The sequence below is a fragment of the Stenella coeruleoalba genome (assembly GCF_951394435.1).
Source record: "Stenella coeruleoalba genome assembly, chromosome: 20".
In the NCBI taxonomy this organism is placed as follows: Eukaryota; Metazoa; Chordata; class Mammalia; order Artiodactyla; family Delphinidae; genus Stenella; species Stenella coeruleoalba.
The window spans coordinates 7,169,776-7,187,960 of NC_137166.1; the positions used below are offsets into that span (position 1 = coordinate 7,169,776).

Consider the following 18,185-nt stretch of genomic DNA (forward strand, 5'->3'; position numbering starts at 1 on the left):
GTGTGTGGCTGGTAATAGTGAAGGCAAGCTACCCACAAAGACAGAATTCTATCATGTTAATTCTTTTAACACTATCAATTGTGTTAAAAGGCATACGTAGGAAATGAAGAAACATAACTTTAAAATCCAATTTGTGAATTAGTTATCACAAGATATCGTTCTCACCTTTCTAACCATGGTTAAAGCGGGTTGCTTTGTCCAGGTTTTAGAATAAATATCATAACATTCCATGGAAATCAGCTCTTTTTCACCATCTTCTCCTCCTAAAACGTACAGCATCCCATCTATCTCCACAATTCCAAAGTTATGTCTTGCCTGAAAAGACATCAAAGATCTTTGTAGACAAAAGGCCAACTATCAGATTGAAAGCTGATATTCATACATTTAATAAATATTACAGACATTATTATATTCCAGCGTTCCAGCAAAGAAATACCAGGCTCAAAACCATCTCTCTCAAATATTTCTGATTTCCCTAGCAGCTCATTCTTCTATCACAATAGACAGAGAACCCAAGTCCAGGAATTTCCCGGAACAAGGGAACTACACACGTGGTGAATTCACTGGCAGAATCCTTACTTTTTACTCACAACAGCTCACGACAAGAAAGAGAACTATTACCGTGTGGCTCTGTAAAATGATCTTTGTACAGCAGTGGGCAGCAAGTGGTTCCCAGCTGACGTGTGAAGTCAAGTAAGATCCACGTCAACAGCACTGCCTGCGGCTGGAGAGGTGGGGGTGGGAGGGCGAGAGGCCCGGGCTAAGGCTGCCTGGAGCAACAGAACCTGATGTGTTTCACACTCATCCACTCACAGCACTTCCTGGGCGCCCAGCCCCACTCCAGCGCTGAAGGGAGAGCGCTGACCACACAAACGAAATGCGCTGCCATCATCAAAAAGCTTGTGCGAACCGTTGAGAAAGATCTAGTGTGTGAGGAGGTTCTACGTGGTATGAAGAGAAGGAAAGCAGGGGAGGGGGCAGGAGCGCTGAGAGGCCGGGGGAGGCCTCGCTGAGAAGGAGCCATAAGGACAAACACTGAAGGAAGCCAGCGGCGAGCCACGTGGGTACCTGGCAAAGGTCCCAAAGCAAGTGCACTCCTAGGAGGCTTCAGAAGGGGGAGCGAGGGAAGGCACAGGGAGCAGAGCCGGGAGGGGGGCACGAGCGTACCAGGCAGGGGGGCTTGGCGAGGCTGCTACCTCTTTCCTTATACTCAAACGCAAAGCAAACAGAAGTGCTAAAGGGAAAAAAGAAACATCAGACAAATTACAAAAGCAGTATTTTACCTCGTTCATTGGTGGCAGTGCGGTCCATGTGTTTGCATCTGGGTCATACTTTTCTCCTGAGCTCAGGGTCTGCTTATTTTCGTCTTGGCCCCCAAATACAAACAAAAATCCTTCTGCAAAAAATCGAAGAAGACATGCAAGGAAGTTGAAATGTAAGTTTTCAACACCTATCTCTAGTCAAATACAAATGCCGTAAGGGCAGAGATAGGATGTGGAGATACCTTCTCTGACAACAACGGGTTCGAGATCTTACCAAGCCTGGGTGACAGAGCCAAATCTGTGAGTCACTCTGACCATTTCGCTTGCCTCGGGATCTCTGAGTGGATTCCCACTACCCTGCACCTTAAGAGGAAAACTGACACCACCCACCCGGTCAGCAAGTGACTTCGAGTTATCTCAGTTCATCTGTTCTGTTCCCCAGACTCTATTTAAAATAGTCTTCTTAAAGGAGAAGAAGCCAACAAGACACTATGGTAAAACTGAAGGGAACTGTGGGCCCTAGAGAGGTTACCATGCATGGAAACCATTTTGCTGTGAGGGCGTTTAGCAATCTGGGAAAAATGCAACCTTTCTCTTAATGGCTTTGAGGGGATGAAGAAGATAGAAATCTAAATCCCAGGCCCACAGACGGCGTGGCTTCTGGCAGGAAAGCCTCGCTGAAGTTCTAACCATCAGGATGAAGGCCAACCAGAATTAGAAGCCAGATTTAAATCTCCTTGCTTATCTAGGAAATCTCAAAATTGGAATTCGATTTACAGTAATTACAAATTAGTAGTGTTTTCAGGCAACTGGCAGAAAAAAACACAAAAGTTCTATGGAAGAAAGTATGTTTATCTAAGTTTTAGATTCTAACGTTCTAAGATTTTAAAACATCACATTATCCCTACAAATAATTATTATTATTATTTTTTTTTGCGGTACGTGGGCCTCTCACTGTTGTGGCCTCTCCCGTTGCGGAGCACAGGCTCCAGACGCGCAGGCTCAGCGGCCATGGCTCACGGGCCCAGGCTCACGCTCCACGGCATATGGGTTCCTCACGGACCGGGGCACAAACCCATGTCCCCTGCATCGGCAGGCGGACTCTCAACCACTGCGCCACCAGGGAAGCCCCCTACAAATAATTTTTAATAAAACAATCTTTGGCACTCAGCCAAAGATACTCAGGTATACAAAGAAACCAGACTCTATTAAGAAGAAACAGCAGAAGCAGACAATAGGGAGTAGTCTTGCAAAGATTCCAAATATTGGAGTAATCAGAAAGACAATAAAACAACAATGCTCACTATGTTTTAAAAAAGACAAATGTGAAGGTAACTCTAGAAGAAGGGACAAGAGAAGTGACATAGTAGATTTGAAAAAAAATTACAGAGAATTTCTAGGGAAAAAAAGATAAAAACAGATTAAATAAAAAATTCAATGGATGGATTTAAAGGCAGATCCATCACAGTTAAAGAGAGAATTCATTAAGTGCAAGATAAATCAAAAGAAATCACAGAGCAACATGGAGAAGCAAAAAGATGAAAAAGAAAACAAAAAGAAGGTAGAAGGCAGGGGCTGGAGCAGAAAGGTCTAGCCATGTTTGATCTGACTTCCAAAAGCAGAGAGACAGAGGAGAAGGAGCAAGGATGACATATGAAGACAAAACAAACAAGAAGTTTCCAGATTTGATGAAAGGCCAAGCGACAGAGTCAAGATGCCCAACAGTCTCCAAATATGGTAAAATTTCAAATAAAATGTTGCCTAAGCACACTACAGTGAAATGGCAGAAAAATCAAGACAAAAAGAAAATCTTAAATACAGCCCAGAGAAAAGGCAGAACTTTAGATCTGACAACTGACTTAACAACAGGAATGACAGAAGTCAGTGGAAAAACATCTTCAATAATAGATGCCAACCTAAAATTCTATACCCAGCAAAAATATCCTTTAAGGATGAAGGCAAAATAATGACATCTTTAGACAAACAAATCTAAGAGTTTGCTACCACTAGACCCACATTAAAGGAAATTCAAAAGGATGAACTTCAGAGAGAAGGAAAATGGTCCTAGATGGAAAGTTTGACGAGTAAGAGGGAAAAACAAAGAAAGCGGTAAATATGTGGATACATCTAAATGAACACTATCTACAGATATGTGTATAAAACAGATAAACATATATATGTAGATAGTTACTTATAAATAACTATGTGTTTTAATACTGTAAGACTATGGAATATGAAAAATAAGAGTATAAATGTACTATTTATACTACTAGACTTTGTTAACAGTACAGGCTGTGGATTCAAAAGTGACCTTCAGGGGACTTCCCTGGTGGAGCAGTGGTTAAGACTCCGCACTCCCAATGCAGGGGGCCCGGGTTCGATCCCTGGTCAGGGAACTAGATCTCACATGTGTGCCACGACTAAGGAGCTGGCGAGCGGCAACTAAGGAGCCTGTGAGCAGCAACCAAGAAACCTACCTGCCACAACTAAGACCCAACGCAACCAAATAAATAAATAAGTAAATATTAAAAAAACAAAACAAAACAAACATAAAGTGACCTTCAAAGGAATGTAGACATAGAATATAACTTCTAACCTGGTAGAGAGGGAAAAAAACCGAATGACAAAAAAGTCAATCAATTTTTTGAAAAAAGGCAAGAAAAGAAGAAACACAGAATGAGCTGGACAAATAGGAACTACTCAGTCATTTCACAACTTCAATGAATACAACTGGGCACAATTCCTCTCCTCATTGTTTCAAGTTTCTGAAACAACAACCTCTCTAGGAAATCTGAAAATCAGTGATATAGGAACCTTTGTGGTAGGTGTGCATGTGTGAAAATTATGCACATGTATACACATTATGGTAGGACAACTTAAGGAAGCTAATTTTAAGAAGGAACAGAGAAATCAGACCCACATCCTGTTACCTACACCACTCCATCCAGCTGATTATCACTGACAAAAACTTCAATAATTGTGGAACCTACGATTCCATTTCTATTCCATAGCTTTAGGTATATCTAAAATATGGTACACTGTGGCATAGCTTAAAACTTTTAAGGTAATGTTTGTGGGCAAGCAGAGACTATAAACGAAGAGCTGCTAACAATAGTTAGAATGAAGTGAAATGGCACTTGCAGGATGAAGCCAGCAAGGCAAATCCAAGGTGAAGAGAAAGGCAGCAAGGACAGCCTTCCCCATCACCTCCTGGAGAGAAAGCTTTGAGTAACGTTCCAAATTTGTAAACGTCAACCGAAACATACTTCCTGTCATAAAACAACTTGAAGCCAGAGCTAAGTTAAGCAGTATTTTCTCGAGTTGCATCTGAAATGCCTGCTTTTATGTGACGCTCTTATTTTGAATATAGTTACATGTTGCGATTCTACACTGCACAACTTTCCAAGATGAGAGGCTCTCACGGCTCAAGGAAGTGCCGCGCCTCAGGTGTGATCATCCAGCTAACGGGTGGTAAGAGTCACTGAGTTTTGCTCTTCTATCAGCTAAGTCATCCAATAAAATGCTCCTCAAGTGACGTCTTAAAAACAGCTACGTATTTAAGATTTGGGAACGATAAGGACTGACGGAAGACACTCTTCTTACCATAGTCTTGGAAGCTAGAGCCACCCTAAGAGGGATAATAAAATTATTTCTTTAAAAGGTTTTGAGTCATTCTGCACAACTCTGAAATGACATTGCTTGATCCTGTGTTTAGGTAAACTTGGTGACAGCACGGTACCTGCTGAGAGGACTCCGTGGTTGATTCTCGGCATGCTTAAAGGGGCCAGTTCAATCCACAGCTGCCGATTAGGGTCATAAAGGGGGCACATACATCGCATCGCTGCTGTTGGCTTCCGCGAACTAAGGAGAGAGATAACTGATTAGTAGTTAGTATGTTTTATGTACTTCTGCTTATAATAACTAGGACTAGTTTTACTACGCTAAAGAATGTTTCAGACATTTAAAAAAATCTATTGCTATTAGGCTTTAGATACTGAAAAGTGTTATACATTTCTGTTTCCGTGGAAATCTCTCTTCCCTTACACCACCACCCATCAAACGGCTCACAGCCATGCTTACACTCTTTCCTCTCCGCCGACGGTCACGATGCACTCCGAGTAGCCCCGGGGCTTGAAGCTGGCGAGCATGGCCTCACCCTGCTGCGGCTGGCTGAGAGGGATGTTGCTGCACTCTTTGACAATCTCTCGGACTAACGGCTCATTCAGCATCTGCTCCCGTAAATAGCTCGAGTCCAACCCTGAAACCCACAGCGCTGACATGACATCCTTCATGTGGACCTGGAGGGCGGAAAGCACGGGGAGGAAAAATGGAGAATACGTTGTACATTTAGAATATACGTTTTCCCACTCCTGGAAGACTAAAATTGTTGACAGTCAGATTATCAACAGGCAAGTGGTAAGGGTCAGTACTGCTTGAATGTGTTTACGGCCCCTTTTCTTTCTACTTCCCTTGGCCTTGATAAATAAAAGTTTAACTTAAAAAAAACCATCACTTCAGATTTGTATTTGATGTATCCCTGCGAAGTTTTAAGCAACTTTCTTTAATGCCCTACAGGGTTCCCACAGCAGCAGGAAAACTTAGAAGAACCCTGCTATGATTTGCCTTATTTCACATGCTTGGATGTGCTGTGAGTTACATCACATTTATAGAAACGTCATGTACAGGAATAGCTTGATACAATATGGTCAGCTAGATAAGGAACATGTATCAACATTAACATTACAAGAAAAATCTGAAAAAGCCAAATTTCAAAAAAAAAATCCTGAGTACTATATAATCATTTCTTCAGTAATTACTGTTAAAAATTATCTAACATGTATAATGTGAATGATATACTTTAAAAAAAATATTCATGCATTTTACTTGTTTATTTTCCTTATTTATTTATTTATTTTTTGGCTGCGTCGGGTCATATTTGCAGCACGTGGGCTCTTTGTTGAGGCATGAGGGATCTTTTCATTATGGTATACAGTCTGCTAGGGTTTCTCTCTAGTTGCGGCATGTGGGCTTCTCTCCAGTTGTGGCGTGAGGGTTTTCTCTCTGTAGTTTGTGGCACGCGGGCTCTCTCATTGAGGTACGCGAGCTCACTACTTGTGGTGTGCGGACTTAGTTGCCCCGCGGCATGTGGGATCGTAGTTCTCCGACCAGGGATCGAACCCACGTCCCCTGCAGTGGAAGGCAGATTCTTTACCACTGGACCACCAGGGAAGTCCCTGAATGATATACTTTTCATACTCAATCATCAGATTTGAACCAACTGACTATAGCACTCTACGTACATAAGGTGACTAGTTTTTCTGGGCTTTGAAATTGCCATTGTAAGGTACACTCTTTTATACCCTGAGTAATAAAAGCCAACAGTCCTTACAGCACCAAGTTCAGGTTAACCACAGGATGAGGAACTGCCTCTTGTTTCCCAGCAGCCGTTCCATCTTATATGCCCTCATCACTTTAAGGCAAGAAGAGGGTCAGAGAGAAGATACTTCAGTGGTGGCAGCAAGGTGGAAACTCTTCTATCCCCTTTCCCAATCTACCCCACCAATGGGGAAAACAGAACACTAATTGTACTAAGGAGCTGAAGCTACGAATGTGGTTTCTAAGTGGACATGCTCATGGGCCTGCAGAATTTAAAAATTACAAGATAATCATTAAAATGTAAGCCAAGAGTTACTAAGAACAATTAACAATGCAATTATGCATTCTGAAAGCCACTCTGAAACCTAATATATTTCTTTATTTTGATATAGTAACTGGAGCCTCTAGTATATAAACATTAGACTTAAAGCCTTGTGATTTAAATGTGAGAGCTCCCTCCCCCAATGTATTAACAATGTGGATCTCAAGCCTGATATTCTCTAAGACCCTTCCTTCCTAGGCTGTCACTCCTAGAACCTTCCTATTTGGAACCTCATTGCCATGACAGCTCCGGAATGCTCTCCCACTTTCTCCTCCAGTGGTGCCAGTCACTCCAGGGAAAGCTCAGTGCCAGAATTCAGCCCTCTCCCAGAATTCCATTCTTTTCTCACCCCACTTCCTGCATCAGAGTCCCTGTAGGGGTTAGCCCACCATTGCAGAGGGAAGGATGCTGAAAGCTAGGATGAGGAGTATAGGGTGCATTTCTATACTCTTCAGCTTAACCTGAAATCCCTTTCCCCTGAATAACAACATTCAAAGGATATCATGTGACTTGTAAGTATTACTATTTTCATTGCTATATGATGAGTTACATGGACTTTGGTAGACTGGTCTGAACAACAAACTGCTTTAGTGAGGCTATAGGAAGATGTTTTCCAGGTTATGGTTTAGATCACAATCTTGTCAGTTTTTCAAGTTGGAGGAGAAAAATAAAACATCTAGAATTTGGATTAAAAATAAACAAACGAATAAATAAGTGAAAAGGCAAAGTCAGAGCACGCTATAAAGTACGAGTACCTTTCTTATTTCTGTATCATGTGCTATCCATCGGATGACTGCTTCAAATACATATCGTTCATTGCCAACGTTTAACTTCTCAAGAGAAATCACTTCTTTAAGCTTTTGAGGACTCAGTTCTAGGAATTCCTCTGTGCTGCTGACATCTCGGAAGTGAGTCTCCAGGTATTCTGTGGCCAGGTAATGGACGTGGTGCAGGCAGTAGTGGAGTGCAAAGTCTCGGATTCCGATGCAGTTCTCGGCGGCAATGCAGCCTTCTAAGAACTCACAGCAGAGAGTTTTAAGATCCGTCAGCAGGAGCAGGTCTGCTGCCTGCACAACATCTTGGATGGTCTCTTCGCTCAGCCGGATCTGTAAGAATGATCATAGATAGTCTATGTTTGAATGTATATATTTAGAACGCAACCACTAATCTATCAGGCTGGACCATATGAAAGCTCCATTTGTAGAGGTCAAAGATGATTGAAAACTAGCAATTTCATACGGTGCAGCTTTGTTTTCAAGAATAGTCCGAGGGCACCAAGGCACCTGCGGACAACATAGGCAGCGCGTGGCTGATTAACTTTTCCCAGCTCTTCCCTTCCTTTACCGAGATGAACCACCAATATCCCTGCCAAGGTGAACTGTCCATGGGGCTCGCTTCTATACTTAGAGAAAAACCTCAAATGACTGAAATGCTTAGGAAATGGCAAGTTCCGCATGCTATGGCAAACTGAAGGCGATTTCTTTAAATGCTAGCACCTGAACTAATGAAAATCCTGCCTCCAAATACATTAAGTTCACTTCTTTGCCAAATGGTACGTGGAAGATACCACACGGACCCTTGAAGAGAGGGAGAGCCACACTGCCCAAGGGGCCTCATTCTGAACACCAAACATTGCACTTGGTGCAAAAGATACAATTTGGTCTCAAAGCTACTTTCTGGAATAAATCCCTAAGAAGATTTTTTTTTTTTTTTTTTTTTTGTGGTACGCGGGCCTCTCACTGTTGTGGCCTCTCCCGTTGTGGAGCACAGGCTTCGGACGCACAGGCTCAGCGGCCATGGCTCACGGGCCCAGCCGCTCCGCGGCATGTGGGATCTTCCCGGACCGGGGCATGAACCCGTGTCCCCTGCATCGGCAGGCGGACTCTCAACCACTGCACCACCAGGGAAGCCCGATTTTTTTTTTTTTTTTTTTAATCATTGTGAACATTTACTTCCCCTTAATTTTCTTCAATTTCTTGACTGATGCTTCTTCCTCCAACCACTTCACAGTTTTTCTACGCAACAGTAAGGCAACATCAAGAAACAGGCCCCTAAAATACTGTCGCAATCACGAACGGTCCAGACTCTCCAAAAGAATGGGTATTTATCCTCCATCAGGAAGTGTTAAGGAGAGATTTCACAGTGAAGTGCAGCAAGAAACATTTTACCACAATTTGCACATTCTGTACCATAGTTTCCAATGCAAGCCTGAACATGAATACACTCCTCTAACTTGTTATAACTGCCACTGAACTGATTTTACAAGTTAGATAAGAGTTTGGACCTAAGCCTGGTTTTGAGCATTGCCAGTATTTTAAGGGCTGTCCCCAAATTGGTTTAAATTCATTTATTTTTAATAATCATACACATAACCTTATTTCCACACACCCACCACCCAGTGTTCAGAGAAAAGAGAAAGTGATAACATCATGAAATGAAATAAAAAAACTTCAAAGAGGATGACGATCACCGAGTTTGACTCTGGACAGAATGAACATATTTAGAGAAAGTAAGCAGTACACTCAGAATACTTATGTAGGAGACAGAGCCTTTACAAAAGGAAAATTAGAAGAAGAATGAGGAAGAAGGAATAAAGGAGAGAGCAGGACGTGAGCCCTCAAAAGGAGTAAAGATAAAACGTACTCTTGCGTAATGAGATGTGAGGCACATGAACTTCTTCCTAATTCACACCCAAGGTTATCCTTAAGAGTCCTCATGCTATACACTTTAAATCACATCAACAGGGGAGTAGTGGGGTGGAGGAGGGCAAAGAAAGGGAAAGGACCCCTAGCCACTGATCACTTTCTTCCTTGGCTTTCATGAAATCCCCAGAAATATAAATGGGTACAGAGACTAAAGGGAAATCAGAAAGAAAGAATGTGGGGGAACAGGGATGTTGGTCCTCCTGAGGCAACAGGACGGAGGCGTCATGAGTATGATGCACGTGCCTGTCCCTGGTGTGAATCTCGAAGTCTTTATTTCTACAAAATAATCCCCACCGCCCAAGGAGGCTCCCAAGTCCATGCTGTGGAGACAGAACGAGTTCCCCGATAGTGTGGGTACAAAGCAAGGCTGGAATGAAGATTTAAAAAACAAAAAGACAGCAGTGAAGGGAGCATCCCATGTTCCTCATGTCTCAGACTGGAAGGTGGAGCTCAGGACGGTAGAAACAAAACTTGGGATTTGGGTAAGATCTTACTTAGTCTGCTTTTCCTTCAAGGGCAGAGCCCCGAAAGAACACCCTTGGGTGCCATGTCCAGGAGGAGACCCAAGTCAAGCACACAGTGACAGAAGATGGAGATGGCGGTGTTGCTCAGTCACAGAGTGGATGAAGGAGACCCTCACCCTGAGCTTGAGGAGCCTCTACTCAGTCCTCCTTCCTCTGTGTCTCATCATACCTGCCCACTGAAGATGTAATCCAGGATCTCTCTCATAACCATTACCGATATCCCTTCAAGTTCAATCTTATAGGTTGATCCATCATCTTTTGGAGGATTATAGTTTAACTTTGTCCTAAGAAAGGGAAAAAACATGTAAAATTTCTATGAAAGAACAGAAATAGCTGGAAATATTTATGCACTAAATACTCTATAAAGTATATGATACGTATCCATATATGAATCACACCTAAAACATTTCGTTTGTTAACTTTAGAGCAACATATTTTTTATGACTTTTAACTACAAAGCATTTGTTCCAGGATTCAGAGTGCTACCTCTTAAAAAAAACAAACGAAACAGACAACCAAACCACTAAGGTCCATGTGAGCAAGGATCTCTACTTCACCTTGGGAACCCTAGGCCCTTTAGGCTTATTTTTTTCCCTGTATTTAATTATCCAATTATTTTCAGTAATGTAACAAGGACCCCACAAACCTACCACCCAAAACAAAAGCTAGGACCCTGACGATAACCTGCTTCTAACCAAATGGTCCTCGCCACCAATTCATTCCTCTGCTTCCCCATCTGAAGTAACTATTATCCTAAATCCCACCTATATTCAATTTTCTCTTGCTTTCTTTTTTATTTTTGTATCCATGAAATATATGTAACCTATAACATATATAGATTTATTGATAATCAATGTATACATATAATTTTAAGTTTTTAATTTTATAAAAGTGTTTCATGCTGTCTGTAATCTTCTGGGGCTAACTTTTTTCATTTGATATTATATTGCTGAGTCATTCCTCTTGCTGCATATCACACGCGTTCTTTTGCTCTTTCTGCTGTATAGTATGCCACGTTCCTGTTGATGAGCCCCTGGGCTGGGGCTCCAGGTTTTTGGTATTGTGAACAGTACTGCTATGACTATCCTTGTATATGTCTCCTTTTGTGATACGCAAAAGAATTTCTCTTGGGTGTATCCCTGGGAGTAGAATTAAGCTACTTTCTTCTCCAAAGTATGAGCTAATACTCAATTATTCTCCAAAGTAGCTGGAGCAGTTTTTAGCCTCATCTGGTATATGTAAGGGGATGTGTGGACCCACAAAGTCTATGACATTTATCTCTGTCCCACTTCCTAATCCTCCAATGCACGATCCAGTGAGAGAAGTATGGTCTCCGGTGGTGGTTGTGACCTGCCTTCCCCTCATTACCCAGGTGCTAAACAGCTCTTCAAAGGTCTGTAGCCCCGTGTTTCCTCTTCTGTGAAACACATGTCCAGTTCAAGTCTCTCTCTTTTTTATTCATTCATTCATTCATTTATTTATGGCTGCGTTGGGTCTTGCTGCACGCGGGCTTTCTCTAGTTGCAGCGAGCAGGGGCTATTCTTTGTTGCAGTGTGCAGGCTTCTCATCGTGGTGGCTTCTCTTGTTGCAGAGCAGGGGCTCTAGGTGCGCGGGCTTCAGTAGTTGTGGCACAAGGGCTCAGCAGTTGTGGCTCGCGGACTCTAGGGTGCAGGCTCAGTAGTTGTGGTGCACAGGCTTAGTAGCTCCGCCGCATGTGGGATCTTCCCGGACCAGAGCTCGAACCCGTGTCCTCTGCATTGGCAGGCAGATTCTTAACCACTGTGCCACCAGGGAAGTCCCTCAAGTCTCATTTTTAATTGAGCTAATCACTCTCCTCATATTGAGGTGTAGGCGTTTTTTGTTATCTTCTTGATATCAAACCTTTGGCAGACTTGACACTTTTTTTTTAAGGTGATGAACAATGTGAAGAATAATTTTTCACAGTCAACACTTTTTGTGCCTTGTTTAAGAACAGGTACTTTACCCAAGTTCTAAAAGATATTCCTAATTTAGCAGCGAGGGAAGCTCAGACACAACCTAAGTTGCATTTAATTACCCCAAGGCTCGGAATTGGTAGGATGAGGAAGCTGTGGAAGGAGGGGTGAAGGATGAGCTAGTTACAGAAGAAGAGACTGACAAAGTCTTAGGAAATAGGTGAGTTCCCAGATCCTTGCTCCACATAGATACACGACTCCTCTGCCCTGTTTAGTAAGGCTCCCCAGCTCCAGTGGAAGATAAGTGACGTGCTCTGGAGAGTGTGAGATGGAGCGGGGGTCTCTGGACAGGCGGGTAGCAGGCACATCTGAGGGTAGGTGCACTGCACCAAAAACTGAGAGAGTCAAGAGAGTGTCTACATATTGAATGCTGAGATCAGCAGTCTTTTTTCTCAATTTTGCTCCTAAAATTACTGAAAGCCAGGCCTACATCCTCCAGGTGAGAACCTGATGACTCTTCTGGAGGATTTGATCAGCCCCAAAGGAAAGGTCTAAAGACATGGGCACAGATCTGCCTCAAGAAAATGACCCAGGTGGACCATGCAACAATGAAATCCACTGTCACTAAGCCAACCTATGGGCTCTGAGCTTCCCACGCACTGTGGGGAGCACTTCTGAAACTTCTTCACTTCGCACCACACGCAGAAAATGTAATATGACCCTGGGGTAAACAGATGAGGCTGTGTGCAGGGCCAGGGGGATTCAGCCTCCCCAGATGCTGCCCTGCCACTTGGAGGGCTGACACCATCATTATCTTCACACATTATAACATCTTTTTTGGGGGGGGCACATGGGTTAAGAAACTCTGCTTTAGAGCCCCACTCTTAAAACTGAGCAACTCAACAGATGCCTAACAAAGAAGAAAGACAGAAACCAAAACCAGCAGAAAAAAAGTCAACTTGTAGGAAGTACAGATCTCACGCAAGATGAAAAGTCAAGGAAAAAAGAAAACCTCTCATTAACATTCCCAGAGAGAAAAAAGAGGATGTTGTGCTTGTGAAACAAGAATAGGATGCTCTAAAAGGGAACATTCAGAGAACAACAACAACATTTTAAAGACTACAAAAAAAAATTTTTTTTAATGTAATGTCAAAATTAAAATTTGTAGAAGTCATAGACTTGTAGGCTTCAAGTCGTAGAACTTGTAGACCTCAAGTCTGCCAAGAAAGCAAAAAAGACAAAGGTAGAAAATAGGAGACACAAGGTAAGAAGACTGGAAGATCAGTCCGGAAGGTTGAACATCTGAAAAACAGGAATGCCCGTGCCCAAAAAAAAAAAAAAACAAAAAGAGAATATTATCAAGTAAATGCTCAAAACAAGGGATAAAAATATGTCTTTCCAAGGCATGTCATCATAATACTTCAGAATACTGGAAACAGAAAAATTTGTAAAAGCTTCCAGAAAGAAAAACAGGTTACACAGAAAGGAATGGGTATCAGAACGGCTTCGTACTTCCAAATGGAACTTTAATAGCAGTGTGGAAATGACTTCAAAATTCTGAAGGAAAATTATTTTCAACCTAGATTTTTATAGCCAGCCAAACTACTCATCAAATATCAGGACAGAATAGACATTTTCAGCTATACAAACTCTCAAAATAATTGATCTTCCATGCAGCCCTTCTCAGAATGCTGTTGGAAAAAACTGACCCAACAAAGAGGAAGATTCTGGACTAAAAAAAGACATGATCCAACACAGAAAAGCAGGGAAAGGAATGGTGAAGAATGACCCTAAGGTAACAGCTCTGCACCAGCAGAAGGAAAGCTGGTTCATTCTGGTACAGCAGGATGCCTCAGCAGGCCTTAGGAGAGCAAAACTGATGGAATATATAACATATGTTTCAGACAACTTTGTTTCCCCCCTATATTCTGTATCTGCTATTCCTACCTCTACAGTTTCTATAGAACTAATAATTTTACTCAAAAGGCATTTCTTTTCTGCTTGCTGCACCCTAGGTGTACCTATATGACTGACACTTTGACTAAAAGTGAAGGAAAAAACTTCAGTCAGTTCTCAGTCAAGAGAGAAAAATAACGTAAGTAGTAAGAATAACACCTAAATCATTAATATTTGGCTCTGAAATCTATCGTATGCAGACACATCCTCCAGGAATGTTTCACTCAGGATGTCATGACTATTTGTATTTCTTAGTCACCGCGCTGGTTATCAACATATTGCCTCTGAGCTCCAAGTCCACCCTTTTTGCATGCTCTGTGAAAATGGCTCTGAGCCTTTCCAACAGTTTTTCTGCGTTAACTGGTATGATGTTAAGCTTCTCAGTGGAGGGTGCTGGAAAGGCACTGAAGGAGGAGAGAGTTTTGCTGCCAGGCTCTGGTTCTGCAGCTGGATAGGCTCCCGCAGTGCACAGCTGCCAGCAGCACCCTGCAGCTTTCCCTGGAACTCCCAGAGGCAGTTTTGCAGTCGACTGTTTCTGGGGAGACACCTCCCTGTGAACAGCTTTCCCAGACACCTTAAAGGACAGATTTCTGGCAAGTTCCAGAGGGCTGATTTCAAGCAAATTCTACCAGTGTGGCTTCTCTGCCATGAGGTGAGCTGTGGCTGTGTGCTGTCCAATAAAGTCTGGATCTCAGCCCTGGGTACACCAGCTATTCCTTTAATTTTTAGAGTTTACTTCTTAGTAGCCAATCCCTTATTACTCTAATCTCTTGCTGCAGTTAAAAATTCTTTATATTAAACTCTCCTTGTTCAAATTACTATGTGGTTTCTTTCTCCTGACTAGATACAGACGAGTCTTGCACCTATTTAAAGGCAGTAGCTCTAAAACGTGTTCAGAGAGAGGGGCACCACCTAGAATTCAAGTTGTTCAAACGAGAGCTGGCTGTGCCTGCCCATGGGCTGTGGACAGTGCAGGAGGAGGGGGACCAGGCTGACGGGGAAAGGGGTTACAAAGAGACCGTGCAGTGTGTCCCCTTTTTATTTTTCAACCATGCGACTGGATTTTTTTTTAAAAGATGACTATACAGTCATCTCTTGGTATCCTCGAGGGACTGATTCCAGGACCCACACGGATACCAAAGTCTGCAGATGCGCAAGTCCAGTAGTCCACCCCCCGTATCCTCACCCACAGACTCAACCAACCATAGATCGTGTACAGCTGACCCTTGAAAAACATGGATTTGAACTGTATGGGTCCACTTATACGTGGATTTTTTCCCCAATTAATCTGTGTATAAGTAAACCCGTGCAATATTGAAAAACACCTGTGCATATGTGGATCTGTGCAGTTCAAACCCATGCTGTTCATGGATCAACTGTACTATCTCATGTTTTCACCATGAAAAATGTTTCCTTTTAAAGAGTATGGTTTTCTTTCAGCAGATGGCAGGGTACAGACAATGGCTAAGAGGACAGAAAAAAAGACTCCTTTAAATATGAGCATTCACCATTTCAGATCCATAAAGTCTGACCCTTTTTAAAGCCCATGAAAAATGAATCATTGTACTCTTGAAGTCTCTAAATGTCTTGAGGGTTAAATTATAAAACCTTATTTTCATTACGGTTTAAATTCAGATCCCAAGCTTCCCATCTTTCGGTCCCACTTCTGATCTCTCCCTCATGCCGTCTGCACATGTCCAATTCCTGCCATCTTCTTAGGAGCTGTTCGAATGCCGGCCTGGCAGTGGCTCCCCTTCACCTGCCCTACCCCAGGCTCCATCTCCGCCCTCACTGCCCTGCGGGTGAAAAGAATTCCTCATGTTATCAATTTCCCCAGCACTTGATATTGTGGGATCATCAGGTCCTGTCTTGTATGATGGTATTTATGTACAAAGCCCCTTTCCTCTCTCCTTTATTAACCTCAAGTTCCTTGGGGTCAGAGTCCTCTTTATCACTATAACCCTACAATGTAGCCTGTCAGTTTACGAAGAATAGATGTTCAATAATGATTTGTAAAATAAGTTTTTGAATTAACAGCAGTCTTTAAATATCTGAAGAGCTGTCACAGGAGATGTTTTTCCTGCAGGATCTCAGGTACAGTGAAGCAGAGCTAGAATCAATACAAGGAAGAACTTCCTAATAGTTTCATGCATTCAATGTTGAAAGGTCTGAAGCACAGAGCTTCTCAAGCTTTCAGAAGGTCCGTGGTGGGAGCTGAGTTTCTGCATTGGTAACACTCTCAGTGACGCAGACCCCTCCAGACCTCTCTGAGTAGCAAGGGGTTAAGTGATGCTTCTCAAAGTATCCATGTGTGTTTTTGTATTTCTAACCCATCTCAGATGAATCTTTTGTAAAATACGATAAAAATGTAATGGGGATGAAGTGTACAGCACGGTGCCTAGTTAATAATACTGTACTGAATACCTGAAAGTTGCTAAGAGAGCAGATCTTCAAAGTTCTCACCATAAGAAAAAAAATTTTGTAACTACGTGTGGTGACAGATGTTAACTAGACTTACTGTGGTGACTCTTCTGTAATATACACAAATATTAAATCATTATGTTGTACACCCTGAAACTAATATAATGTTCTATGTCAATTATACCTTAATAAAAAAGGAATGAGTTATTAAAAAACAAAATTTAAAAGACATAAAATACAGGCCCCAATTCTTTTTTTTTTTTGCGGTACGCGGGCCCCTCACTGTTGTGGCCTCTCCCGTTGCGGAGCACAGGCTCTGGATGCGCAGGCTCAGCGGCCATGGCTCACGGGCCCAGCCGCTCCGCGGCATGTTGGATCTTCCCAGACCGGGGCACGAACCCACATCCCCCTGCATCGGCAGGCGGACTCCCAATCACTGCGCCACCAGGGAAGCCCCCCAATTCTTTTTTAAATTTTTTTTTTTTTTTTTGGTTGCGCTGACCAGGGATTGAACCTGGGCCACGGCAATGAAAGCACAGAGTCCCAACCACTGGACCGCCAGGGAATTCCTGTGGCCCCAACTCTTTTATTATTAGATTCAACGGACATAAAATTATTCTGTCAAACTGCTACAAGAGTTTCTAACTTTTACTCTCCGTGTGTACTTATATTATCATGGCCAAGTGACAATTCACAGACCATCACCAGCCTGCAGGTGACGTCTCAGGAGGCTGATATCCATCCGTCTGTCAGGAACATAGTGAAAGTTGGCCGTTAGCCCTTATCTGTCTTAGACAGGAAGAGTCACTCAGACCTGCTGTGAAACTGTCTTGCTTCACAGCCTGCTGTCATTTGCAGTTACTTCCTTCTTTCACTTCTTTCTATTTTTTAAAATTTTTTATTCGAAGTATAGTCGATTTATAGTGATCCAATATTTTTATAAGACTTTTTTTTTTTTTTGGCCTTGCCGTGGGGCATGCAGGATCTTAGTTCCCTGACCAGGGATCTTACCCCCACTCCCTGCATTGGAAGCACGGAGTCGTAACCACTGGACCACCAGGGAAGTTCCTCCTGCTTTCACTGCCTGGATACTTGCCATCCCTTTCTCATTTACAAACCTGGACTTGTTTTCCCTCTTCTTGTCTTCACTTCCCCCTCCCCCATTCCCCAATTAAATCTCTATATCCCTTCAGTTTTTGTTGCATTCTGTTTCACATTTCTTTCCTCCAGTAAATACCCTGATTTTCCCAATATCTACCAACACATTTTCTCTGTATTTTCCCTTTTTTAATCTAGAATTTTCTCACCTTGAACATCATTTCTATCTTCTCTGCCACATATAACTGAGAATTCAATGAACTGGACTGAATGAGTTAATGAATTAAAAAAAAAAACTAAGCCAAAGGGTTAATAACCAATAGTTTTGTTTCTAAAGTTAGTCCATATATATCAGGAAGTAAATCAACTCTTCTGTTTCCTTTCTTATTTTAATTGAAGTATAGTTGATGTACAATGCTATATAAGTTCCAGGTATACGATATAGTGACTCACAATTTTTAAAGGTTATACTCCATTTATAATTACTATAGAATACTGGCTATATTCCCCGTGTTGTACAATATATCCTTGCAGCTTATTTTATGCATAACAGTTTGTACCTCTTAATCTCCTACCCTAATATTGCC

General features: G+C 42.3%; 1 protein-coding gene across 1 annotated transcript in view; it reads right to left on the reverse strand.

The window, feature by feature from the left end:
- GAN (gigaxonin) overlaps positions 1–18,185 on the reverse strand; it is a 61,968-nt gene that overhangs the window by 19,425 nt on the left and 24,358 nt on the right. Inside the window, exons 2-7 of the mRNA XM_079907884.1 lie at positions 10,359–10,473; positions 7,716–8,066; positions 5,343–5,560; positions 5,002–5,123; positions 1,284–1,396; positions 166–315 (exon numbers count right to left, since the gene is read on the reverse strand). Coding sequence (XP_079764010.1) covers positions 166–315; positions 1,284–1,396; positions 5,002–5,123; positions 5,343–5,560; positions 7,716–8,066; positions 10,359–10,473 — 1,069 coding nt within the window. The remainder of the gene's footprint in view (positions 1–165; positions 316–1,283; positions 1,397–5,001; positions 5,124–5,342; positions 5,561–7,715; positions 8,067–10,358; positions 10,474–18,185) is intronic.